This window comes from Ostrea edulis, chromosome 9 (assembly GCF_947568905.1).
Source record: "Ostrea edulis chromosome 9, xbOstEdul1.1, whole genome shotgun sequence".
Classification (NCBI taxonomy): domain Eukaryota; kingdom Metazoa; phylum Mollusca; class Bivalvia; order Ostreida; family Ostreidae; genus Ostrea; species Ostrea edulis.
This window is the reverse complement of record NC_079172.1, coordinates 17966558-17989387: the sequence shown is the minus strand read 5'-3', so window position 1 is coordinate 17989387 and position 22830 is coordinate 17966558. Positions and strand designations below refer to the sequence as shown.

The 22830-nt window shown below is 35.3% G+C and overlaps 1 protein-coding gene across 2 annotated transcripts; it reads right to left on the bottom strand.

Moving 5' to 3' along the window:
- Window positions 1–873: 873 nt before the first annotated feature.
- On the bottom strand, window positions 874–21840 carry LOC125672835 (gamma-tubulin complex component 3-like). 2 transcript variants are annotated; one of them, XM_048909050.2, is made up of 24 exons: window positions 21655–21840; window positions 19168–19213; window positions 18108–18169; window positions 17417–17484; window positions 15514–15597; window positions 15169–15398; window positions 14931–15013; window positions 13275–13352; window positions 12433–12551; window positions 11901–12026; window positions 11540–11608; window positions 11221–11436; window positions 7879–8061; window positions 7507–7609; window positions 6405–6532; window positions 6098–6162; window positions 4391–4526; window positions 4235–4303; window positions 3986–4121; window positions 3486–3574; window positions 2949–3080; window positions 2541–2681; window positions 2235–2354; window positions 874–1520 (listed from the first exon to the last, which is right to left on the bottom strand). In XM_048909050.2, the coding sequence occupies exons 1-24, from the start codon at window positions 21737–21739 to the stop codon at window positions 1362–1364; spliced, it is 2727 nt and encodes a 908-aa protein (XP_048765007.1). In that variant the 5' UTR covers window positions 21740–21840; the 3' UTR covers window positions 874–1361. The 2 variants fall into 2 exon arrangements, with proteins under 2 accessions (XP_048765007.1, XP_056004690.1); XM_056148715.1 differs by having other exon boundaries at window positions 15169–15395.
- Window positions 21841–22830: the final 990 nt, after the last annotated feature.

The window sequence follows — 22830 nt, the reverse complement described above, 5'->3', positions numbered from 1 at the left end:
ACCTAATGATCCACAAGCATCTTATCTGCATTGGTGGTTCTAGAGGAGCAATTATAATCACAGAGTGATTGGTGGTTCTAGTGGAGCAATTACAATCACAGAGTGATTCAAAGACTCTTAAAAGATACTAATAATACTATTTTAACAAGAGGTACTGTGAGCAATGCTCACTAAGAATACCCCCCGCTTACCCCAATCTCCCAAAGGGTGTTGGTAATAGGTATAAACTACCTCTTTTCTGAGTGTAAAAAACAAATGGCATGACAAACCGAACCATATTGCTACTTCGATGTCCAGTGCGCTTGACCTTTGACCTTTTGACCCCAAAATCGATAGGGAACATCTTCATCCCATGGGTAGTCCATATGTATGATATGGTGACGGTAGGTGGAAAGGATAATGCTTTAGAGTCCGGAAACCATTGTGTCTACAGACGGACGGACGGACAGACAGACGGACAACCTGATTCCAGTATACCCCCCCCACAACTTGTTGCGGGGGGTATAAAAATGATACTTTTTATGTAGTCTCCATAATAGTGTTCAAGTACTATGACTATTTGACTCAGTTATCAATAGGCATCTCCTCCCCATTGCCATCTTGGTACATGTAGCAAGTGTGAGACCAATACTCTGTATAACAAATCAAAATCATTTTCTAAATGCATCCAATTTAATCTTCTCTGTAACTTCCCTGTGAAATGAAGCATTTTGTGCAAAAGATAATCCTGCAATGTTTCTTTCACTTGGATCAAATGTCTGAAATCCCAAAGGTACATACTGCTCCGAATACGGGTTCAAACAGCCAAAATGTTTGGATTTATTCATAGATTTCTTACATTTGATTCAGGTGAGCTAAAAAGATCATGACAAATAAACATCAACAATTTATTCAACAATATAACATAAATTTTAACATCCATTTATTCATTACTAGTAAGATTTATAAATTATGTACATACATGTATACAACAAAGGAGATTCTATGCAATTATCAGCAGGCATTGTATAAATATAGACCCTCACTCCCTTTAACAATTAAACTAGCAATCCCAGAAAAATATATTCTCTAAAAAATACTAGTAATTGTGACTATGAGGACAGACAACTTTCACGAAGTGCGTATCATATTTTCTGATCACGAAATTTCTGGCAATTCATAAATTGAAGAAAATAAATCAATGTACATGTATATATTCTACATCACAGACCTTTCCTAATTCAAATGAATATTTTCATATTTCAACATGAGCCACACAAGTAATGGCATTAATTCAATATTTTTAAATCTGCAAACAAAATGTCCCAAGTCTGATGTTCTGTCAACAGAAAAACAAATACACTAACATACAAGAGCAGTTTCTATGAAACAGCAGATCGAGACAGTCGGTGCACGGAGGGACTTCGTAACTTGGGTTCTTTTGCCTTGTAGTGTTCGTTGAAATCCAACCGGAAACTGAGAAATCGTAAACTCACATCCTTGTGGTAGGTAAGCATGACTAAGAACTGTTTAACCATATCCTGCAAGAATAATTCCACTTCAAAATAGCTTATGATATGTACGTAATGAAGTCATTGCAATAATAAAATTAACTTAAGATATTTTAACAAGCAAATACATATACATGTTCAATCAAATTAAGTAAAATGTCATTTTGATAGTTTCATGTTTACTGATAGAATCGAAATGTATCATCTCAGCAATGACTGGGAAAAACAACTATTAATTCAGGTATCAGTTCATAACTTCATAGTCAATTTAATTTAAATCAAATCCTTCAAAGGATATTCCCAAATCAAATTGATGACAGGTCAACAATGAAAGCCAAGCACACATGACAGACACACAACTGTTATAAGTGAATATTCAGGAGGATTTTAAACATGGCACACAACTCTGTTATACGTGAATATTCAGGAGGATTTTAAACATGGCACACAACTCTGTTATACGTGAATATTCAGGAGGATTTTAAACATGGCACACAACTCTGTTATACGTGAATATTCAGGAGGATTTTAAACATGGCACACAACTCTGATATACGTGAATATTCAGGAGGATTTTAAACATGACACACAACTCTGTTATACGTGAATATTCAGGAGGATTTTAAACATGGCACACAACTCTGTTACACGTGAATATTCAGGAGGATTTTAAACATGGCACACAACTCTGTTATACGTGAATATTCAGGAGGATTTCGCACATTTTACTTTTATGATACTCACCTGGTAAGACTGGGACAAGACTTTAAATCGAGCCCTTTTAGACGGTATGATGTTCCTCAGGAACTCCACTCTCCTTACATTTTCTTCCTCCTCATATTCCTCTGTTAAAGCCCAATCTCCCTGTAATATCAATTGAAATTTTTATACTTTTTTTCATTAACAATTGTTTTCATTTTGTTTCATCTTCACCACACACTTTATTCTACATCATACAATGTTTGTATTCTGAAATATATGTATGGCAGCAATTAACATTTTCTGCTTGGTATTTTTTGTTTCTTTTTATGATTTGTAAATTGTACCAACCTTTTGACTTCTCATTTGCTGTAGTTTTTCATAGTGCTGACGAGCCTGCAGTTCATCATTAGCTTCCTCATAAAACTCGCTCTGAGCAGTCTGGAAGTCAATGATGAGGTCGAAGATCGTTCTCAGCTGGGTCAAAATGTCCTGTAATACATAAGGTAATATATATACTGTTTAGCCATTACCATATACAACCTTATTTTTGCTGCAGTTTTTGGTATGTGCAGAAACATGAAATTAAAACTGCAGCGAATATAATCGAGTCAAAACATTTATAAACAACGAAAATCAAAACCAGTTTGGAACTGTGAAAAAAAGAAGAAATTTAGATAATAAACATCCTCAATCATATTTATCTACCACAATTCTGGCTCGACACTTGACATGACCAACATTGTGAAGCGATCTTACCCTGGACTGCTCGTCTAAAAGACACCTGCTGATGACCGTATTGAGGAAGACTTGGTGGGCTGCTATGATGTTATCAAAGTCCTCAGCTTCTTTTACTTTGGTCAGCAGCTCATCCCAAGAACACTCCAACACCTTTAGATGCAAACACACAGAAAAAAAGGTTTTAATAGCTATTGAGGATGTGTACAGATGATTTGACACCTGTTAAAGCTGGTGTTACCAATGTGACAAAATAGTTATTGAGGATGTATAATTTGACACCTGTTAAAGCTGGTGTTACCAATGAGACAAAATAGCTGGTGTTACCAATGTGACAATGGTCAAATGCAAACAATGGCAGTAACAGAGAACATGGCAAAAAGTTTCATTGCTCAACATACCAAAGAACCAATTTTCCTTTGAAACCATCCAAAAAAATTGTCAAATATTTTGGCTCAGAAAGTCATTCACCCTCTCTACACCATCCTCAAAATAAACTTGTAAAAATCCAATATACATTGTATGTACTTGATATTGATCAAATTATTAATCTCTTACCTCAAAATTAATATAATATTGCACTTGTTGAATGAAGTGAACCATTTCACTGGCCAAAACATGGCATTGATGAAGAATACCAGATAATTCTGAAAACATTGAAACTTATGTTATATAGTATAGCTCATACACTGTGATATTGCAAAACGAAGTCTGCTTATAGCTTGTAAATGTCTTATTAAGTTTCATTAATACTGTATAGCAGGAAACTAACTCGCAGAGTTAATTTTCACTATATTCGCTGAAACAAAATTTCCGCAAATTTAACATTCAGTGACTTAATCTTTCATATTGATAAGAAATTGGGTTCAGGATATTAAGATTTGTTTTTCCGCAAATTAAACCGACCGCAATTTGTTGCTACTTGAAAAAAATGAAGATTTTTTTTCGACCGCGATATTAACCTGCTATACAGTATTTGATTCAAGACAGAAAAGGATTGGACAACAGCCTACAAATTATTCTCTCCAAAGAAGTACACAATAATGCAACAAGCATACCTGGGATGCGGCGGAGTGACCTGGAATTGGACATTTGATTTTTCCACACAATGGCCAAAATGTATTCCATTCTTTTTGCACGCCACAGAAAGTTGAAAATTCTCAGCAGTGACATCATGCATTGAGGAGTGAAAATCTACATCAACAGAAACAATCATGTCTGACTTTACATCTGATTCTCATCTTACTGGAAATTTCTTGCCTCAGGAAATAAAGATGGAGATAAAATGTTTTAAACTGTTCACTCACAGTTCTTATCGGTCCGTCTACATGATATTCCAAACTAAACACATCCCAGCCTTTGTCTCCCGGCGACACCTTTAAACAAAATATTGGTAGATGACAAATGATCCCTTATCACAGTAACTGTTCAATTCACTAGTACAAGTTTTCCTCTACGTTTACCTCAAGTAACCTAACGTCCAGTCTCTTCAGGATGTCGGAGTCATCGAACTGGGCATTGGTGGCCCTGATAGCAGTTTCCAATATCCCGGTCAGATTGTGTAGGTATAAATTACTGGCTGGTTTGGCAAGATCATCTCTGAAAGAGTCAACCTACATGATTCAGAGTCAACCTACATGATTCAGAGTCAACCTACATGAAGTCAGCTGAGTGTGTTTTAGTTTTACAGTCTTCAGCAGTCCTATATCAATCTATTTATAAATGTATTACAACACATTTGAAACTTCTAAGCAGGATTTTCCAGGCAAACTTTCACATCATATACTCTATAACTTTCACATTGTATACCCTGTAAGTTTAACTTTATATAACCTATAACTTTCACATTGTATACCCTATAACTTTCACATTGTATACCCTATAACTTTCACATTGTATACCATAACTTTCACTTAACATTTCTAGAACTTTTATATTATATACCCTATAACATTCACTTTAAATACCTTAAAACTTTCACATCATATCCCCTTAATTTTCACTTTATATATCCTGTAATTTTCACTTTACATACTCTTTAAAGCTGTATGGTCCGAATTACAATATTTTTTTCCATCTCGTAAAAACGCCATTAAATCATCACACGTATGTAGTTATAAGACTGTACGACATATCATAAATTATTTCACCTGTTTTAACCCAAATAATTTGATTTTAAATCGATGTTTACAAATAACCGTGCCACTCTGCCATTTCAAGTGACAGTCACATGACCAGTTCAAACTTTCAGATCATCGGTGGTCTTATCTGTGTAAAACTGTGTATTTTGTTATAGCAGTACCGTACCATAAGTTTAATAGAAATAAAAATATCAAATACTTCATAGTAATTCGTTGTTTTACGCTCTTTCAGCCTTAAAACTAGACATTTGCGTATGAGTTAATACATCATGTTGGGATTCCCCTGACGCGCGTGGGTCTATTTATAGACGTCTATTATGGGATGATTTATATATGTAGCCACTATATTTACTTCCTAAATAATATTCGCACTGTTTTCTTTTACATGCAGATGTTTTCAAGCATGTAATTAAGGGAAAGTTAATAACTTTATAAAGTAATTAATCTGCTTTAAAGTAATTATGTACAAAAATAATACATGAACATCGGGTCATACAGCTTTAACTTTTATATCATATACAACATAACTTTCACTTTATATACACTGTAACTTTCAATTTATATAACTTATAACTTTCACATTATGTCCCCTGTAACTTTCACTTTACACTCTTTAACTTTTATATCATATACATTGTAACTTTCACTTTATTATTCCTATAACTTTTATACTATATCCCCTGTAAATTTCACTTTATATACCCTATAATCAGTGTTACAAACAGTAATTGGGGTTCGAGTATCATTTTTCTGTTCAGTTACTTCAATACAGAAAACAAATAGGAGCACAGTGGCTTACAACACTAGCAGGCATACAACACTCACAGTAACAAGTCCATGAGAGGCTTACAACACTCAAAGTAACAAGTCCATGAGAGGCTTACAACACTCAAAGTAACAAGTCCATGAGAGGCTTACAACACTCACAGTAACAAGTCCATGAGAGGCTTACAACACTCACAGTAACAAGTCCATGAGAAGCTTACAACACTCACAATAACAAGTCCATGAGAGGCTTACAACACTCACAGTAACAAGTCCATGAGATGGCGTATAAAGTCTCCTTGTCCCAACAGCAAATATCTCCGCATCGCCTGAATAAAACACAAAACTCACTTACAGAAAATATCAGTGTATCTTTCAGAAGTTTACACTGTACCTACAGTATTAAATGTTTTATGGTACATCTGAATTATGAAAACTTTTATCCAACAGCAACATACGCAATAAACAAATACAATACAGAAATGCACAATTTATAATTTGAACTAATTTTAAGAATCTCACTAAAGTGAAGTACAGTGTGCAATAATAAATTGTCCTCTCTGCTTCTAACCTTTAAATGTTCTAGGAATTTGTATTTGGTGTTGAGAACATCTAGGAGATGGCGACTGGTCTCTTTATATACGCGGTCCACCATGTGTTGGAACTCGCCGGTAGTGTCCTGGCGGAACAAAACATCAGCTGCAAGATATAGAACATACTAATTACATATACTAATCAACACATAAAACACACTAATTACATATACTAATCAACATATAGAACATACTAATTACATATACTAATCAACACATAAAACACACTAATTACATATACTAATCAACATATAGAACATACTAATTACATATACTAATTAACATATAGAACATACTAATTACATATACTAATCAATGTGTTTCTTCAAAGGCAGACCTGATGACAGTCTGATAGCAAAGAATGAAGGGCATTTTTTAAAATATCCTACCCATTTCTCAAAATACATAAAAGTAAATCACAAGATGCAGAAAACCTACAGGTCAAACTCACAACTAATCAGTCGCACCTCTACAGTATACTGAAACATATCACAAATACACATACAAACTCACATGACAACAACTAATCAGTCGCACCACTCCAGTACAGTGCTCCCTCGATATATTGCCAACTTTGGTTCAAGACGAATTTGGGCAATAAAACGGGGTGGCAATAATGAATATAACGAATTCACCATTGCGGACAATTCACTGAGCAGTCAACAGAAATTCAATACCATAAAGTTATTTGGACTCCATTCTGTATAAACATTTAAATTATCTTGAGTTTAATTCAGCAATTATTAGTAATTAACCTGGCCACCTGAATGCCTCGTCCAGTCTGCCACCCTTCACCACACCGCTAGCAAAGTACAAGTGTGATTACCGATGGGTGTTAGGTAATTGGCATTATTATCGAGGGTAAACCCCATAAAATTTGACCATTTGTTTGTGAAAATCAGCGGCATATGGCATTATGCGGAATTGGCATTATAATGGGGGTGTCAACATGGGAGGAAATCTGCTCTTTAGGATTTTCAGGCAATAAGCGGGGCTGACATAATGAGGGGCAATATATCAAGGGAGCACTGCATATCACAAATACACATATAAAATTCATTGTGAAATTTGTTTAAATACCTTGACTAGAGTCCATGCTTGTTATGATTTGTCTCCCTTTGGTTGGGGTTCGGTCCTGACAAACTTGTCTCAGGTAATTAATGGACTTGCCAGTCAACAGTATCTACAACCAAAGGAAAAAGTCAAATAAGGAGCAGTACAATGACTTATACTTCTGGATAGTCATCCAGCTTCTGCAATTTCACCCAGAGTGGTTCAACCACACGCGTGTCCCATGCATCATTGCTTTCCAATAAATTGAAAGTTTTCTAGCAGTTCTCTTTGGTAACATGGTTTTCTAGCAGTTCTATTCGGTAACATGGTTTTCTAGCAGTTCTCTTCGGTAATACCGTTTTCTAGCAGTTCTATTCAGTTTTTACTGACTATTCTTACTCTATTAGCCTGCTCCCTGGTGATGAAATTGGGAATCATGGATTTACGAAGACTGTATTTATCATGCCACAGCCGGTCATTCTTCACTGTGGGATCCGAGGCCACAAACAATTCATCATGCATGTCCTCCAGCTCACCATCATACATCCAGCTGACCAGTCCAACGTAGATAGGCTGCGCTACCTGAGAACAAGTACTAGACTTATATACTAGTCCCTGTGTGTTCTTGTTTGTCAGATTTTTTTTATACACAAGTACTATAAACATTTTTGAGATTATTTCTTTTTAAATATATTATAGTATTGTTTCAAAGCAAATTGGCATTCATGGGTAAAATTTCTCCACTTATTTTCCTGATAATAGCTAGTATATTTAAACATATCTACCATAATGCATCATGATATGTTACATAGGACTTAATTTCAGTATGTGCTGTGTGAGTGATTGTATAAAGGTCTCCATGCTAAATCTTACCCTATTCAGTATGTGCTGTATGAGTGTCTGTACAAAGGTCTCCATGCTAAATCTTACCCTATTCAGTATGTGTTGTATGAGTGTCTGTACAAAGGTCTCCATGCTAAATCTTACCCTATTCAGTATGTGCTGTATGAGTGTCTGTACAAAGGTCTCCATGCTAAATCTTACCCTATTCAGTATGTGTTATATGAGTGTCTGTACAAAGGTCTCCATGTTAAATCTTACCCTATTCAGTATGTGCTGTATGAGTGTCTGTATAAAGGGATCTCCATGCTAAATCTTACCCTATTCAGTATGTGTTGTATGAGTGTCTGTACAAAGGTCTCCATGCTAAATCTTACCCTATTCAGTATGTGCTGTATGAGTGTCTGTACAAAGGTCTCCATGCTAAATCTTACCCTATTCAGTATGTGTTATATGAGTGTCTGTACAAAGGTCTCCATGCTAAATCTTACCCTATTCAGTATGTGCTGTATGAGTGTCTGTATAAAGGGATCTCCATGCTAAATCTTACCCTATTCAGTATGTGTTGTATGAGTGTCTGTACAAAGGTCTCCATGCTAAATCTTACCCTATTCAGTATGTGCTGTATGAGTGTCTGTATAAAGGGATCTCCATGCTAAATCTTACCCTATTCAGTATGTGTTGTATGAGTGTCTGTTTAAAGGGATCTCCATGCTAAATCTTACCCTATTCAGTATGTGTTGTATGAGTGTCTGTATAAAGGGATCTCCATGCTAAATCTTACCCTATTTAGTATGTGTTGTATGAGTGTCTGTATAAAGGGATCTCCATGCTAAATCTTACCCTATTCAGTATGTGTTGTATGAGTGTCTGTACAAAGGTCTCCATGCTAAATCTTACCATATTCAGTGTGTGCTGTATGAGTGTCTGTATAAAGGGATCTCCATGCTAAATCCTACCATATTTAGTATGTGCTGTATGAGTGTCTGCACAAAGGGATCTCCATGCTAAATCTTACCCTATTCAGTATGTGCTGTATGAGTGTCTGTTTAAAGGGATCTCCATGCTAAATCTTACCATATTCAGTATGTGTTGTATGAGTGTCTGTTTAAAGGGATCTCCATGCTAAATCTTACCCTATTCAGTATGTGCTGTATGAGTGTCTGTTTAAAGGGATCTCCATGCTAAATCCTACCATATTTAGTATGTGCTGTATGAGTGTCTGCACAAAGGGATCTCCATGCTAAATCTTACCCTATTCAGTATGTGCTGTATGAGTGTCTGTTTAAAGGGATCTCCATGCTAAATCTTACCATATTCAGTATGTGTTGTATGAGTGTCTGTTTAAAGGGATCTCCATGCTAAATCTTACCATATTCAGTATGTGCTGTATGAGTGTCTGTTTAAAGGGATCTCCCATCTTCACAAGTCAAGGGTTATTGATTCGTTACCTCGCACTAACCCTTGACATCAGTCGCTATTTAAAAGTTGGGCTCGAGAAGAAGCATATGATTGGTTTGCAGCCTGAAGCTGCAAACCAATCAGACAACAGCTTTTATAATCGGTCGAAAACAAAACTAAACAGTAAACACGCATGGCGACGGCATTATGGTGTAGAATTTGTGGCAGATTAGTACAAGACAGATACCGTCGATTGATTTTCGGGGAGTTCGTTTTGCTTGAAGAAACAATTAGACGAGGTTTTGGGGTATGAGCTGAATGAAAATGATGGATTGTCGAAGTACGTTTGTCGACTATGTTTAAACAAATTGTTCAAAATAATGGGAACAACTTCGTAAGATAGCGATTTACCACTGCCGGTTTTAGTCCCAATAAAAACATCTTTTCCCTCTCTGATACATGATATCGAAAGCTTTTGGTTTTCAGTCAAATGATCGATTGGTGTTTTTCAGATATCTTTTCGTCAACGGACACCATTTTTTACTTTCTGTTTATTCCCTTACCAAACTTTCATCTGAAACAAGAAATCCCATTGGCTGATTAATTTTAGCGTATTGCGTCATCCTTCTTCTCGAGCCCAACTTTTAAATAGCGACTGATGTCAAGGGTTAGTGCGAGGTAACGAATCAATAACCCTTGACTTGTGAAGATGGGGATCTCCATGCTAAATCTTACCATATTCAGTATGTGCTGTATGAGTGTCTGAATAAAGGGATCTCCATGCTAAATCTTACCATATTTAGTATGTGTTGTATGAGTGTCTGTATAAAGGGATCTCCATGCTAAATCTTACCATATTCAGTGTGTGTTGTATGAGTGTCTGTATAAAGGGATCTCCATGCTGCATCTTACCATATTTAGTATGTGCTGTATGAGTGTCTGTATAAAGGGATCTCCAAGCTAAATCTTACCCTATTCAGTATGTGCTGTATGAGTGTCTGTATAAAGGGATCTCCATGCTAAATCTTACCCTATTCAGTATGTGCTGTATGAGTGTCTGTTTAAAGGGATCTCCATGCTAAATCTTACCCTATTCAGTATGTGCTGTATGAGTGTCTGTATAAAGGGATCTCCATGCTAAATCTTACCCTATTCAGTATGTGCTGTATGAGTGTCTGTATAAAGGGATCTCCATGCTAAATCTTACCATATTCAGTATGTGTTGTATGAGTGTCTGTATAAAGGGATCTCCATGCTAAATCTTACCCTATTCAGTATGTGCTGTATGAGTGTCTGTACAAAGGGATCTCCATGCTAAATCTTACCCTATTCAGTATGTGTTGTATGAGTGTCTGCACAAAGGTCTCCATGCTAAATCTTACCATATTCAGTATGTGTTGTATGAGTGTCTGTATAAAGGGATCTCCATGCTGCATCTTACCATATTCAGTATGTGCTGTATGAGTGTCTGTATAAAGAGATCTCCATGCTAAATCTTACCATATTCAGTATGTGCTGTATGAGTGTCTGTATAAAGGGGTCTCCATGCTGCATGTAGGAATACAGAGCTGAAGCTAGAGCCCCTCCTTTCTTTCCTCGACACACATCAACAATGGTTGCAAGGCACTTGAGTCTCTGTAAGGGGTCAAACGTCCACAAAACAAGCTGTCTCAAGGTCAGTCCCTGACAACCTGTTCTGTCTCCTTCACTCAGTATCTAACAATAGGAAATCTGACCATGTACTGCAGTTTTAAAATCATCAACAGGTGCAGAATTTCTTTAAATTAAGCATTGCTATTTATGTTAGAAAACACATTACCTGTCCTTCCAACACCGCAATAAGTCTGTAGTATTCTGTCAATTCTTCATGCAAGGCAGCACAGAAGCTCTGAATTATTGAAGCATACAAGGCATACGAATTATATATACATTAATCTAACTCATTAGACCCAATTTTTATAAATTCTAAGTTTGTTGTCTTGGCATTCTAAATTAGAACCTCATTTCAAGTTCTATGAGAGTGACAATGTACACATGTTTGCTCACCTTTCCCACCAAATGAGTGACGATGTACACGTTTGCTCACAGTGACAATGTACACATGTTTGCTCACCTTTCCCACCAAATGAGTGACGATCTACACGTTTGCTCACAGTGACGATGTACACATGTTTGCTCACCTTTCCCACTAAGCCAAAGGTTTTGTCAGCACTTTTGTTTTCTACATAGGACTTGGTTTTGTTAAATAGCCACCCACATTCTGTTAATTTGCTGACCAGTTGTCGAATAGCTTTAGGTATACCTGCCTATATCAACAGACGAAAAACCTTGATTAAAAAGGGCTACTCAACCAACTTTGTATAGTGTATGTACAAATTCCTTTATCACATATTCAGGGCTTGAAATACAGTAACGAGAAATCACAATTCATGTCTACACTTACACTAAATGAACTAGTAAATACATCAGGCGCTTAAAATGGATAAACTGTACAATAGCATTTCAAAAGCTCTGTACCTGCAAAACCTGTCACACTCTTTAAATGGTTCAAAAAATGATTTTATGTTACAAATTCCTATGACTATGGCCCATTCACAACTGATCTTGGATGAAGATCATAGCAAATTATGTAGTCAATAATAAGTATGAGCATATACATTTGCATCAGTTATTCACAAAATAATGGCCTGGGGAAAATGTAGTACAACTGACCTTGGGATTAATTCTATACCCTTCCTTTGTTGGATCAAATCTGATCCATCTCCCTTCTATTCCTTGAAATGCATACACCAAGTCCCTTATAATCACAGCCTCTGGTAATTCTTCTGATGCTGAAAACAAAATACTCAACTTATTACAAGTATATCTCGAAATTGTAGAATCACATAAACATATGTGGCTGACTTACCCCATGTTACCAGTCAATGTATGTACACATTGACTCCTGACATAGCTACAGACATTGACTCCTGACATAGCTACATACATTGACTAGTGACATAATGTACATACATTGACTAGTGACATAGTGTACAGACATTGACTAGTGACATAGTGTACATACATTGACTAGTGACATAGTGTACATACATTGACTAGTGACATAGTGTACAGACATTGACTAGTGACATAGTGTACAGACATTGACTAGTGACATAGTGTACAGACATTGACTAGTGACATAGTGTACAGACATTGACTAGTGACATAGTGTACAGACAATGACTAGTGACATAGTGTACATACATTGACTAGTGACACAGTGTACATACATTGACTAGTGACATAGTGTACATACATTGACTAGTGACATAGTGTACATACATTGACTAGTGACATAGTGTACATATATTGACTAGTGACATAGTGTACATACATTGACTAGTGACATAATACATACATTGACTAGCGACATAATACATACATTGACAAGTGACATAGTGTACATATATTGACTGGTGATATAGTGTATATAAATTGACTAGTGACATAGTGTACGTACATTGACTAGCGACATAGTGTACATACATTGACTAGTGACATAGTGTACATACATTGATCAGTCCTGTGTACTGTGATGGTGGTCTTCTTTGATGTTCTTCCTCGATGTGGTACCATTGCTGTTGAGGAACCTGAAATTTGGTATTTAATGAAATAAAGTGCATCACTACAACACAGTATGCTAGATACCATACTGACAAGAAAAGAGTAAATAGCAGATTTCTTCTCAATCATACAAATTTGATGATCCTAATGGAAGTTAATTGACTGTAAAATTTTACAATTTCTATGTGAAAACATAAAACTTGAGAATGATTAGGCATAACGACACGACACCATCTCAAATGGGACAATGACCATTGAAATTATAAGTCATTAAGTCTTCGATAAATCTGGCATTTTCTGCACTTCCTTTATAGTATTACGTTAAGCACAAGTATTGTTTTCCTAAATGATTTCGATGTATCACATTACGACTATGAACTTTAAACCTTGGTATTACAGCCATTTACAAAAGAAACTATTAGTAGATGCTATGACCTTTGGCACTGAAGGTCAAGGTAAAGTAATGGGGAGGGGGGGGGGGGGGGGGGGGGATGGGTGGGTGAGGATGAGATTTTGCATGTTGCAGTGTTTATGGACCTTCTCAGTTATAATGAATGGGTTTTTTTTTCTTTTATCCCTTTACAGGGATTCATCACTTTATTTGAGGAAACTTCATTTTTGGGGAATTGGGAAAATTTCATCTACAATTCATTGAAATTTGGGAGGGAAAAATAAATTGAAAAACATGTTTTCAGATATATTTCAGACAACCTCTGACAACATGAACTCTAACTTCGACGACAATGCAGTATTACATTATGTCAATAAATATAATCAAACTATGGCCAAAAAAATGAACTAACTTTAAAAAAAAATAAAGATTGTTAGTCCAAGATCAGAATTCTTCTGTGAAATAAATTCGAATCTAATTAATCTTAAAACATACAAGTGCACAGTTTCAAAGTCTAAATTCCCCTCAAAATATATCTTGTCTATTTAAAATAACTTATAATCTATACCTAATAACTCTCAAGCTGATTTAGTACATGGAATTAATTAGTATTTATAATGCATTTTACAATGAAAATTAAAAAAAGAAAGGAAGAAATTTTAAAAAGTTAGCCATGTTATCTATGGACAGTAGAACCATGTTGCTCGTAATCTCAAGAGAGTAAACATACAATAGTACTGTTCACAAAATTGGGGGAAATTGAGGTTATTTCCAATCGGGAATGGGGCTGAATATTGGCCCCCTGAGAAGTATCGATAAATCCCTGCTATTTGGAACCTTTCAGACACTAGTTACTCCCTTTTCATAGGTTAAAATGTCTGAACATAAAAATCTGTCATACTATCAAAGATAATAAGTTAGGGTTTTCAACTACTTTGACCTTGAATTCAAACATCAAGGTCATACAGTTTTTAAAATGTTTCTCCAGTTTTTCACACAAATTCAATAGTTTTAACCTTGGCTTCATGATCAAAGTCATCTTTCCTATACAAGATTCTACATCTAAATTTGAAAAATCCTTTCACTTTTTCAGACCTGAAGAAGGTGAAAAAACCTATTAAATTTATCATTTATAATTTATTTTTTTATTATTTAGAATCTGAATGATTATTTATGATTAAAATTGTTTAGAGATAATATTAGCTATATGTACCTTTATCACTGGACAATGTAGAAGCTAATCGCATGCCCACATTGGTGTGGTTTCGATTTGAATCCATGCCTGTATACAGTGGTCTGAAAAGTACAAATCAGAGAATGCATTCCCTTTTCAATAAAGCACTATAATTCAGTTTCCTATTTAAGTACTTCATTTTCTAGATAAATCTGCTATACAAATGCATTTCACAAACGATTTTCAAAAATTAACATTAATGTAACATGAGAATTACAATGGCATGTATGAATGTGGCACTGGAGTGGGGTCGTTACTATGGATGTCGCCATAGATACTGCTTATCCCACTGCTTCCCGAGGTGTGTGCAGAGGGGAGTGTACTGTTGCTACGCAGAGTTGTGGTGTCGCCATAGCCAGCATGTCCTCTTGCTGCTGGGTGAAACGGTGTGGATGTTGCATGTCCTGCTAGGTTGCCAGCAAACAGAGTATTGCTTAATCCAACCTGCTACAATTACCACAATTCAAATCAGTAAAGCAACATGACTGTATAATTTGATTTATATTTTAAAAATAAAATATGTAATACATTTGCCTCATACAATCATGACAGTTTATCTTACCCGAACTCTAGTACTAGCCTTCTCAGAGCTGTCACTTAGAGACATCAACAGATATAGGACTGCCCATCTATTCTTTATCACACCCTGTTACAAAACATGTCAAAAAGTTAATAATCTCTCAATTAGGGCTGTCACGGTTCCAAAAATGTTCGGGTCGGTTCTTAATTTTGTACTTCGGGTTCGGGTATTTCGGTTCGGGTCTATATAACTATTTAAAAAATCTAACATACAGTTAAAATCAAAAACCTTTATTGTATTTTGTCACAATAATTACTCGGGGACGTGGACTGAGGTTTAATCTCGACATCCATAGTACTAGAAACAGCATTGTCACTTCTACTTGTTTCCATCCATGCTTTCAATGTTTTGTCATTGACGATGTTGCTCCTGTGGCGTATTTTCAATGCATCCGACATATCTTACATATACTGTTATTATTACAGTTTTGTCCACAATGCCATCATTTAACAATTGATCAAAATACTGCCACCTTTGAGGATTTTGACGACATGATTCTATTTTTAAATCCAAACCCGAACTGAAATATGGGAAAATGGAACCGAACCCGACCCGAACAACACAACACGAGGTTTTCGGTCATTTCGGATACCCGTTGCAGTCCTACTCTCAATTTTAATTGCCTCATGACAGCTCAACAATATATACCACACTAAATTTTTATTGTTTTCTTTTATGTTATGTACAGTTAAGTACTGTGGTCATTATTTGACCTTTCTACACTTACTAGATTACCATCGAATTTAGTTAAAGTATTAAAACAAGAGGCCAGCCTTACGGGTCACCAGACTATTAATAGTTAAAAGTATCAATCACTAGCCCCAAGGTCTATGAAATCTAGGGGGGGAAAAATTCCTGTTCCGCATATCTAACCCAAATTCTAAAATTAAGCAACAGTATAAAACAAGACGTATTCGTAATACTGAGAGATTTTACATAATATATATGTAACATTCATAAGATATGACTAATAAAAGTAATTTGGACCTGTTCTGGAGTCAAAACTCTGCGGTTGCATAATCCATAATTTTGGTGCATGCTTTTCCACTTTTCCTAAATATGTATTTACCGTAATTTCTATTACGTATCAACAAACTTCAAGAAATCTTTCAAAAGATAAACAATAATCCCTACAATAATTTTGGCCCCCACCCTGGAACCAAAACTGTTACCCCTGAGATCAAGAAATTTACAATGAAGGTAAAGAACTACCTACTCTTTCTAACTATCTATTTAGTTCCAATAACATTTTAGAAGATACTCAATGTTTTACACATTTACAATATAAATACCTTTATTTTTTACCCTGCCTTGGAGTCAGAACGAACCCCTACCACGGGAATCATGAAATTTACAATTTGGGTAGATACCTTCTTGTTCTACTATCACTATGCATTTACTTTTTCTTGCAAATATGCAATCGTAGAGAAAATGATTTCTGAATATTAATCAATGTTTGGCAGTTTTTACCCCGCCCCTATGGCCCCTGGGTATAGGATTCCCTAAATTTACAAATTCATGTCCCCCTTGTCCCAAAGATGCTTCATACCAAACTTGAAAAGAATTGGCAAGGTAGTTATCAAGAAGTTAAGAATGTTCAATTGCTAACGCACAACAGATAATGGCAATAGATCACCTGAGTTTACTCAGCAAAACACGAAATTAAATACCAGTGAAGAATATTACTACTAAGTGCAAGAAAAATAGGTGCTATTTTAATTTTTAATTGCAATAGATACTTGGATGGATACAGTGACAATGAGTCAATATAGATGAATTCAGCAATACTGAAATTTTTTATATTTGTGGTACATTGCGGGAAAAATCCTTGTTTGGCTAATTATCATAATTTCCTGCACACAAGAATTGGTATACATGTACATACCTGGGCCTGGAGTTTGCGATGAAGTTCAAGAAAAACAACTGCATCCTTCTCTTTGCCTTTCCTCACCACTATGTAAATGAAAATACATTGTGTATACAATCATAAATAAATTAAAAGAATACTGTATTAAATAGGGCTGAAACAATTCACAGAAATATTGATACTGTTCAATATAAATGCTCGATTCAATGTACAATTCATTGCCTCAATTTTCGGTTCGATACGTTTATTACAAACGGGTTCAGTAAAATACATCAGGTTCAGCCTGTGCTTATTATTTTTACCTGCACAAGGGACAAAACAGCCCCAAATAACGTTCAGACTGTTGCTTACCTTGAGTCTGACAAAAATAATAAAGAATTTTATCAGTTTAAACTACAGAGTCAAGCTGCATTTTACCATCTAGAAATTTGGAAACATTTTGCTTTTAAAATTATGATTTTGAATCTTGGTAATTAAATTTTTCTTCAATGTTGTTATTGGTTTCTTCTGCAAATTGTATCATATTGAAAGTATTGAATTGTGGCATAAGTATTGCAATATGTATCGTATCGTGAAGGGGGCATATTGTTTCAGCCTTAGTATTAAAAACAATGTCTTTGCTGTCTCACTGCTTTCTTTAAGTATATGATTATCAAACTTTTAGTGAAAATACATGATATCAAACATGCATGTACAGCGTATTACTTACACCGCCTTTTAATCTTTTCAGCAACCTGGAACTCATCATGATCAACTGTTGATTCATAATTGCTGAAGTAAAAACATAAAATATTTCTGTTCAGTATGCTCCAACAAATACGGCCTGACTATTTGTCTGATCACATGAAAGACATCCTACGGCCTGACCATTCGTCTGATCACATGAAAGACATCCTACAGCCTGACCATTTGTCTGATCACATGAAAGACACCCTACGGCCTGACCATTTGTCTGATCACATGAAAGATACCCTACGGCCTGACCATTTGTCTGATATCACATGAAAGACATCCTACAGCCTGACCATTTGTCTGATCACATGAAAGACACCCTACAGTCTGACCATTTGTCTGATATCACATGAAAGACATCCTACAGCCTGACCATTTGTCTGATATCACATGAAAGACATCCTACAGCCTGACCATTTGTCTGATCACATGAAAGACATCCTACAGCCTGACCATTTGTCTGATATCACATGAAACATCCTACAGCCTGACCATTCGTCTGATCACATGAAAGACATCCTATAGCCTGACCATTTGTCTGATCACATGAAAGACATCCTACAGCCTGACCATTTGTCTGATATCACATGAAAGACATCCTACGTACTTGTCTGTTAGTTTACATCAAGATTCACTACCTCTAAACTGTCAATCAGCATATATTCAACATAAGCTATTTTGTATGTATCAGACTTTCCAGATGTGAAATTTTGGTCACTTGTGTAAGACTGAATCACTTCATACAGCCATTTTATATCACATATAATAATGTTTGGGATAAAATATGGCCACAAATGACAGGTTAACTAAAATATGTGGAATTTGTATTTGTGAGTTGGTTTTTTTTGGTCTTGTAAATGTACAACAATTTACATATAAACATGCCAATAGCATTAACAAACGAGTTAACATCAAACAATGCAAAATCCATCACAACAATGAACCAATCGTCTATTGAATCTCCGCATCTGAATATCACTGATGATATTCCCTATTGTTCTTCACTACTTCTAGAGCTAAAGTGCACACAGTGTTACCTTGTTAGAATTCTCAATGAATGTTGCAGGAGAGGCTGAACTGCGTCTGAAACAGTAAAAGAGATTTCATTGAATGACCTTCATGTATATCTTTGTTATACAAGGTATATTCTGTATTGCCCGAAATCGAGTATCATCCTCCTCTTAGCAAAATTAATTGTTAATAAATACATTGCAATTTATTGGATATATCGACATATTTCTACAGCTATCTTCTATGGCTATGAAAGTATAAAAGAAACAAGAAATGTTTGTAAAGCCCTTTGAACTGCCATATTTGTTAGATCGCTATCAATTACCAGCTTTGCAGTGCACACTGATAAGCAGTGATTTTTTTTTTGTTTTTCAAACTACCACCCATCCTTTTGAATTGGGAAAAATTAGCGACATTTTCCTCAAATTGGGAAAAATCATTCATAGTAAATTAAAATGGTAAAGATGCATAAAATAATTAAATAACAATTTTTTTGTTTGAGGTTTATTTCTGATCTGATTTCAAACCATGAAATAAATTATTATTTAACATTAAATACGTATTGGAAAAGTCACACCTTGTATAGATATTATTTACTTTTTCTAAGAAATACTTATTGTCTAATTTCATAAACAAAATAATAAATTATCAATTCACCAGCGTTTGTACCCATAATCTTGTAAAAATTATATTAATAATCAAGATTCTAGAATGTCTCTCCTGTTTGTATTTTTTGGATTTTAGTAAAACCCTATACTGTTGGCCACTTCCTGTTATTAGCCTGACCCTACATATAATGGCGGTCAAACTAAATTGTCAACAATATGGCTTAATGTGCATCTGGAAACTATATACTTCGCTGTATATCTACTTATATGGATGCCTCTGTTGTTTTCCATATTCTTTACAAAACATTTTGCATGTGCAGTGGTTTGGAGAATAAAACTGAAGAAAAAAACGTATTTACTCTTTGTCAGCAATGTACAGTAACCTTTTTTTTTAAATGGCCTAATTTCCCTAGATTTGAAATTGGGGAAAACATATATATATACTTGCGAAAAAATAGCTAATTTTAGTGAGGGGAAATAGCCGAATATCGGTGGCATTTTGGCCCCAAAAAAATCACTGATAAGACAAATGAAAGTCAAACGTTTCAGAGATTAAGAATACGGACTAAAGGACCTGACTTTTTCCGACCACACAAAAAATGAAACGGATTGCTGTACAACTAGAAAGTGACAAAATATCAGAAATCGCTCACGAGTATCAGATTCCCGGATTCAAAATATCGAACAGAATCATCACTGGAGGCCTGTTAAGGAAAGGGTCCTCAAAATATTGGACAGGGAACAAGGGGCTTCAGACAACCCTTATACCCTGGGTGGGTGTAATTGTGATCTCTGAAATTGATGTTCGCTGATTTATCATTCTACGTTAGTTTTTCTTCAAATATCTTACTGAATATGTTTTAAGACGATCACCAAGAGTCTTCATTGCAAATTTGGTACAACTACCTATGAATATTGCCTAATTAATTAATAAATGGCTTTTTTATATTCTTTAGGGTGTAAAAGTAGTCCTGAAGATTTTTACAAAGAAAACGCATTTCCAGTTTTTGTTTTCGCCTTGTGAATAATTAAAATAAAAGTTTTTAATGTGTTTTATTTCGTTATTGATTTTGCCTAGATATTGTTTGATATCTTAACAAAAAGATTTACTAAATATTCAACCTGTTATATGAACACTCATCCTTCTTTCTATGAGACATCTTTTCGACCTGACAAGACTAGTGTAAAAATAAAACCGGAACAAGGTGACAGTTTGAACCCATTTTATGACTAGCTACTAGGTATATCGGTGTTTTCAGGGTTGTCACTAACACAAGAATCTGTGTCCTAGACGCAGAAAATTCATTTGGGATGCAAGTTTGTCTGATATGGCGAGTCCCGCAGACTTTCGCTGTTTAAACGATTGAATTTTGTGTGTTTAAGTGCTGACGTCATGCGCAAAGAAATCAAATGGTGAGGCGACAACCTAATGCAATTGATCCTTCATTTGTCAGTTATAGGGCCATTTAAACGGCGATAGCACCATGATCTATAAGTAAAATAATCTTCGGAACCAATAACTAAATCCTCGCGTCTTGGAAGATAGATCTGCGAAATAAGGTTGAGAGGTAGGTAAAGCAGCGACACCCGCTGGTGTCGCCGAATTCCCACTTTTCAATATGGAGTCCGCTCTGACTCTCCCCCGCACATGTCAAAATATAAAAGCGGGGGTAAGAGTCAGAGGAATCTCGGGTTAAAGGTACGGTCTATGTTTTTAAAACGCTCTTACTTCCTGACGTTTAAAGACACATTCAAAACTTTCGGTGTTTTATTATTAGGAATAAAAACACTTTTAAGGATCTGGTTTAGTTAAGACTAAAATTCCATGGACATTGCTATCTTTAGTAGAGCTGTTCATTTCCTATCAGGAGAAAAACATGTCCAGCTTTGTTTATACCCACATACCGTCAGACAATCCTGTTATCTTCAGACACAGCTTCTGTAACAACAATGTTATTGTTTCAGGATCATTTCCTCTCCTTGAACTCATTGTTTGAAAAGTAACTTATTATGAGATTGGCCGTTTTCAAAAACTATCATATGTTTGCAGCCATTTTTGTTTTGCCGCGCTAAGGAAAAATCTAGCGGATTGCTGAGTTTTATTTTCGCATATGGTCTAAAACAAATAATTCAGACTTATGACAATTGCGATTACAAGTAAAACACTTTATTAATATAATAAGTAATAAATAAACTATTTTTATTTTATGTTTTTAGAAAGAACAAATTTGTGCGAAAAAATGCAAATCAACGGTATCCAAACATTTTGATCCATAGACAATTCGGCACAAAGGTGGTTCATCCCATCATTGGTTTTGGGGAACGCATTATAAATGGTAAACACGAAAAGATCTTTTATACTTTGTACGGCATATTATACAAGTTAGATAGAGGGAAAGTGTATCATTCAAAATGGTTAAACTGTATAAAAGATATCTTAAAATTTTAGGACTGGTAATATCCAGATTTAGACGATCAGCATGTTGATGTAAACTTTCCCACATTATTTAAAAAGGTTAAACAGTCTTCTTTGACTCTTTTGTTGAAATTTGGAAAGCTAACATATATATCTCATCCAAGTGTTCTAGTTATAGGATGTACAAGACAACTTTTGGTTTTACATTTTTATTTAGGCATAACTAGACTATCACAAGATTTATTGTATAATTTTTGTCGCTATAGATGCAATATTTAGCCATAAATTGCCAATAGAATTTGGTAGGTCTTTAAGTATTGATAGGTCTGAACTATTATGTACTCTTTGTTACAAATTAGAATTATGTGATGAATTCCATGTCTGTTTCAGCTGTACATATTTTTTTCATGAAAGGTGTAGATTCTTGTCAAAATGCTTGTCTAATATATGTACATGTATAGTTACTATGTTGCAATAATCAACTTGCATGCTATACATGCACATAACTATATTGTACATGTATGTTGTTTTCTTGTATTGACATTTACTATTAGATATTTGGCATAATAACATAGCAAACTCGGGGTTCCCGTTCGCGCCGGTAAGTGAGAATGTTTCCCAGTTTACTTTCGGAAGGTCGGTGGTCCATTGTATCTGGGTTCTCT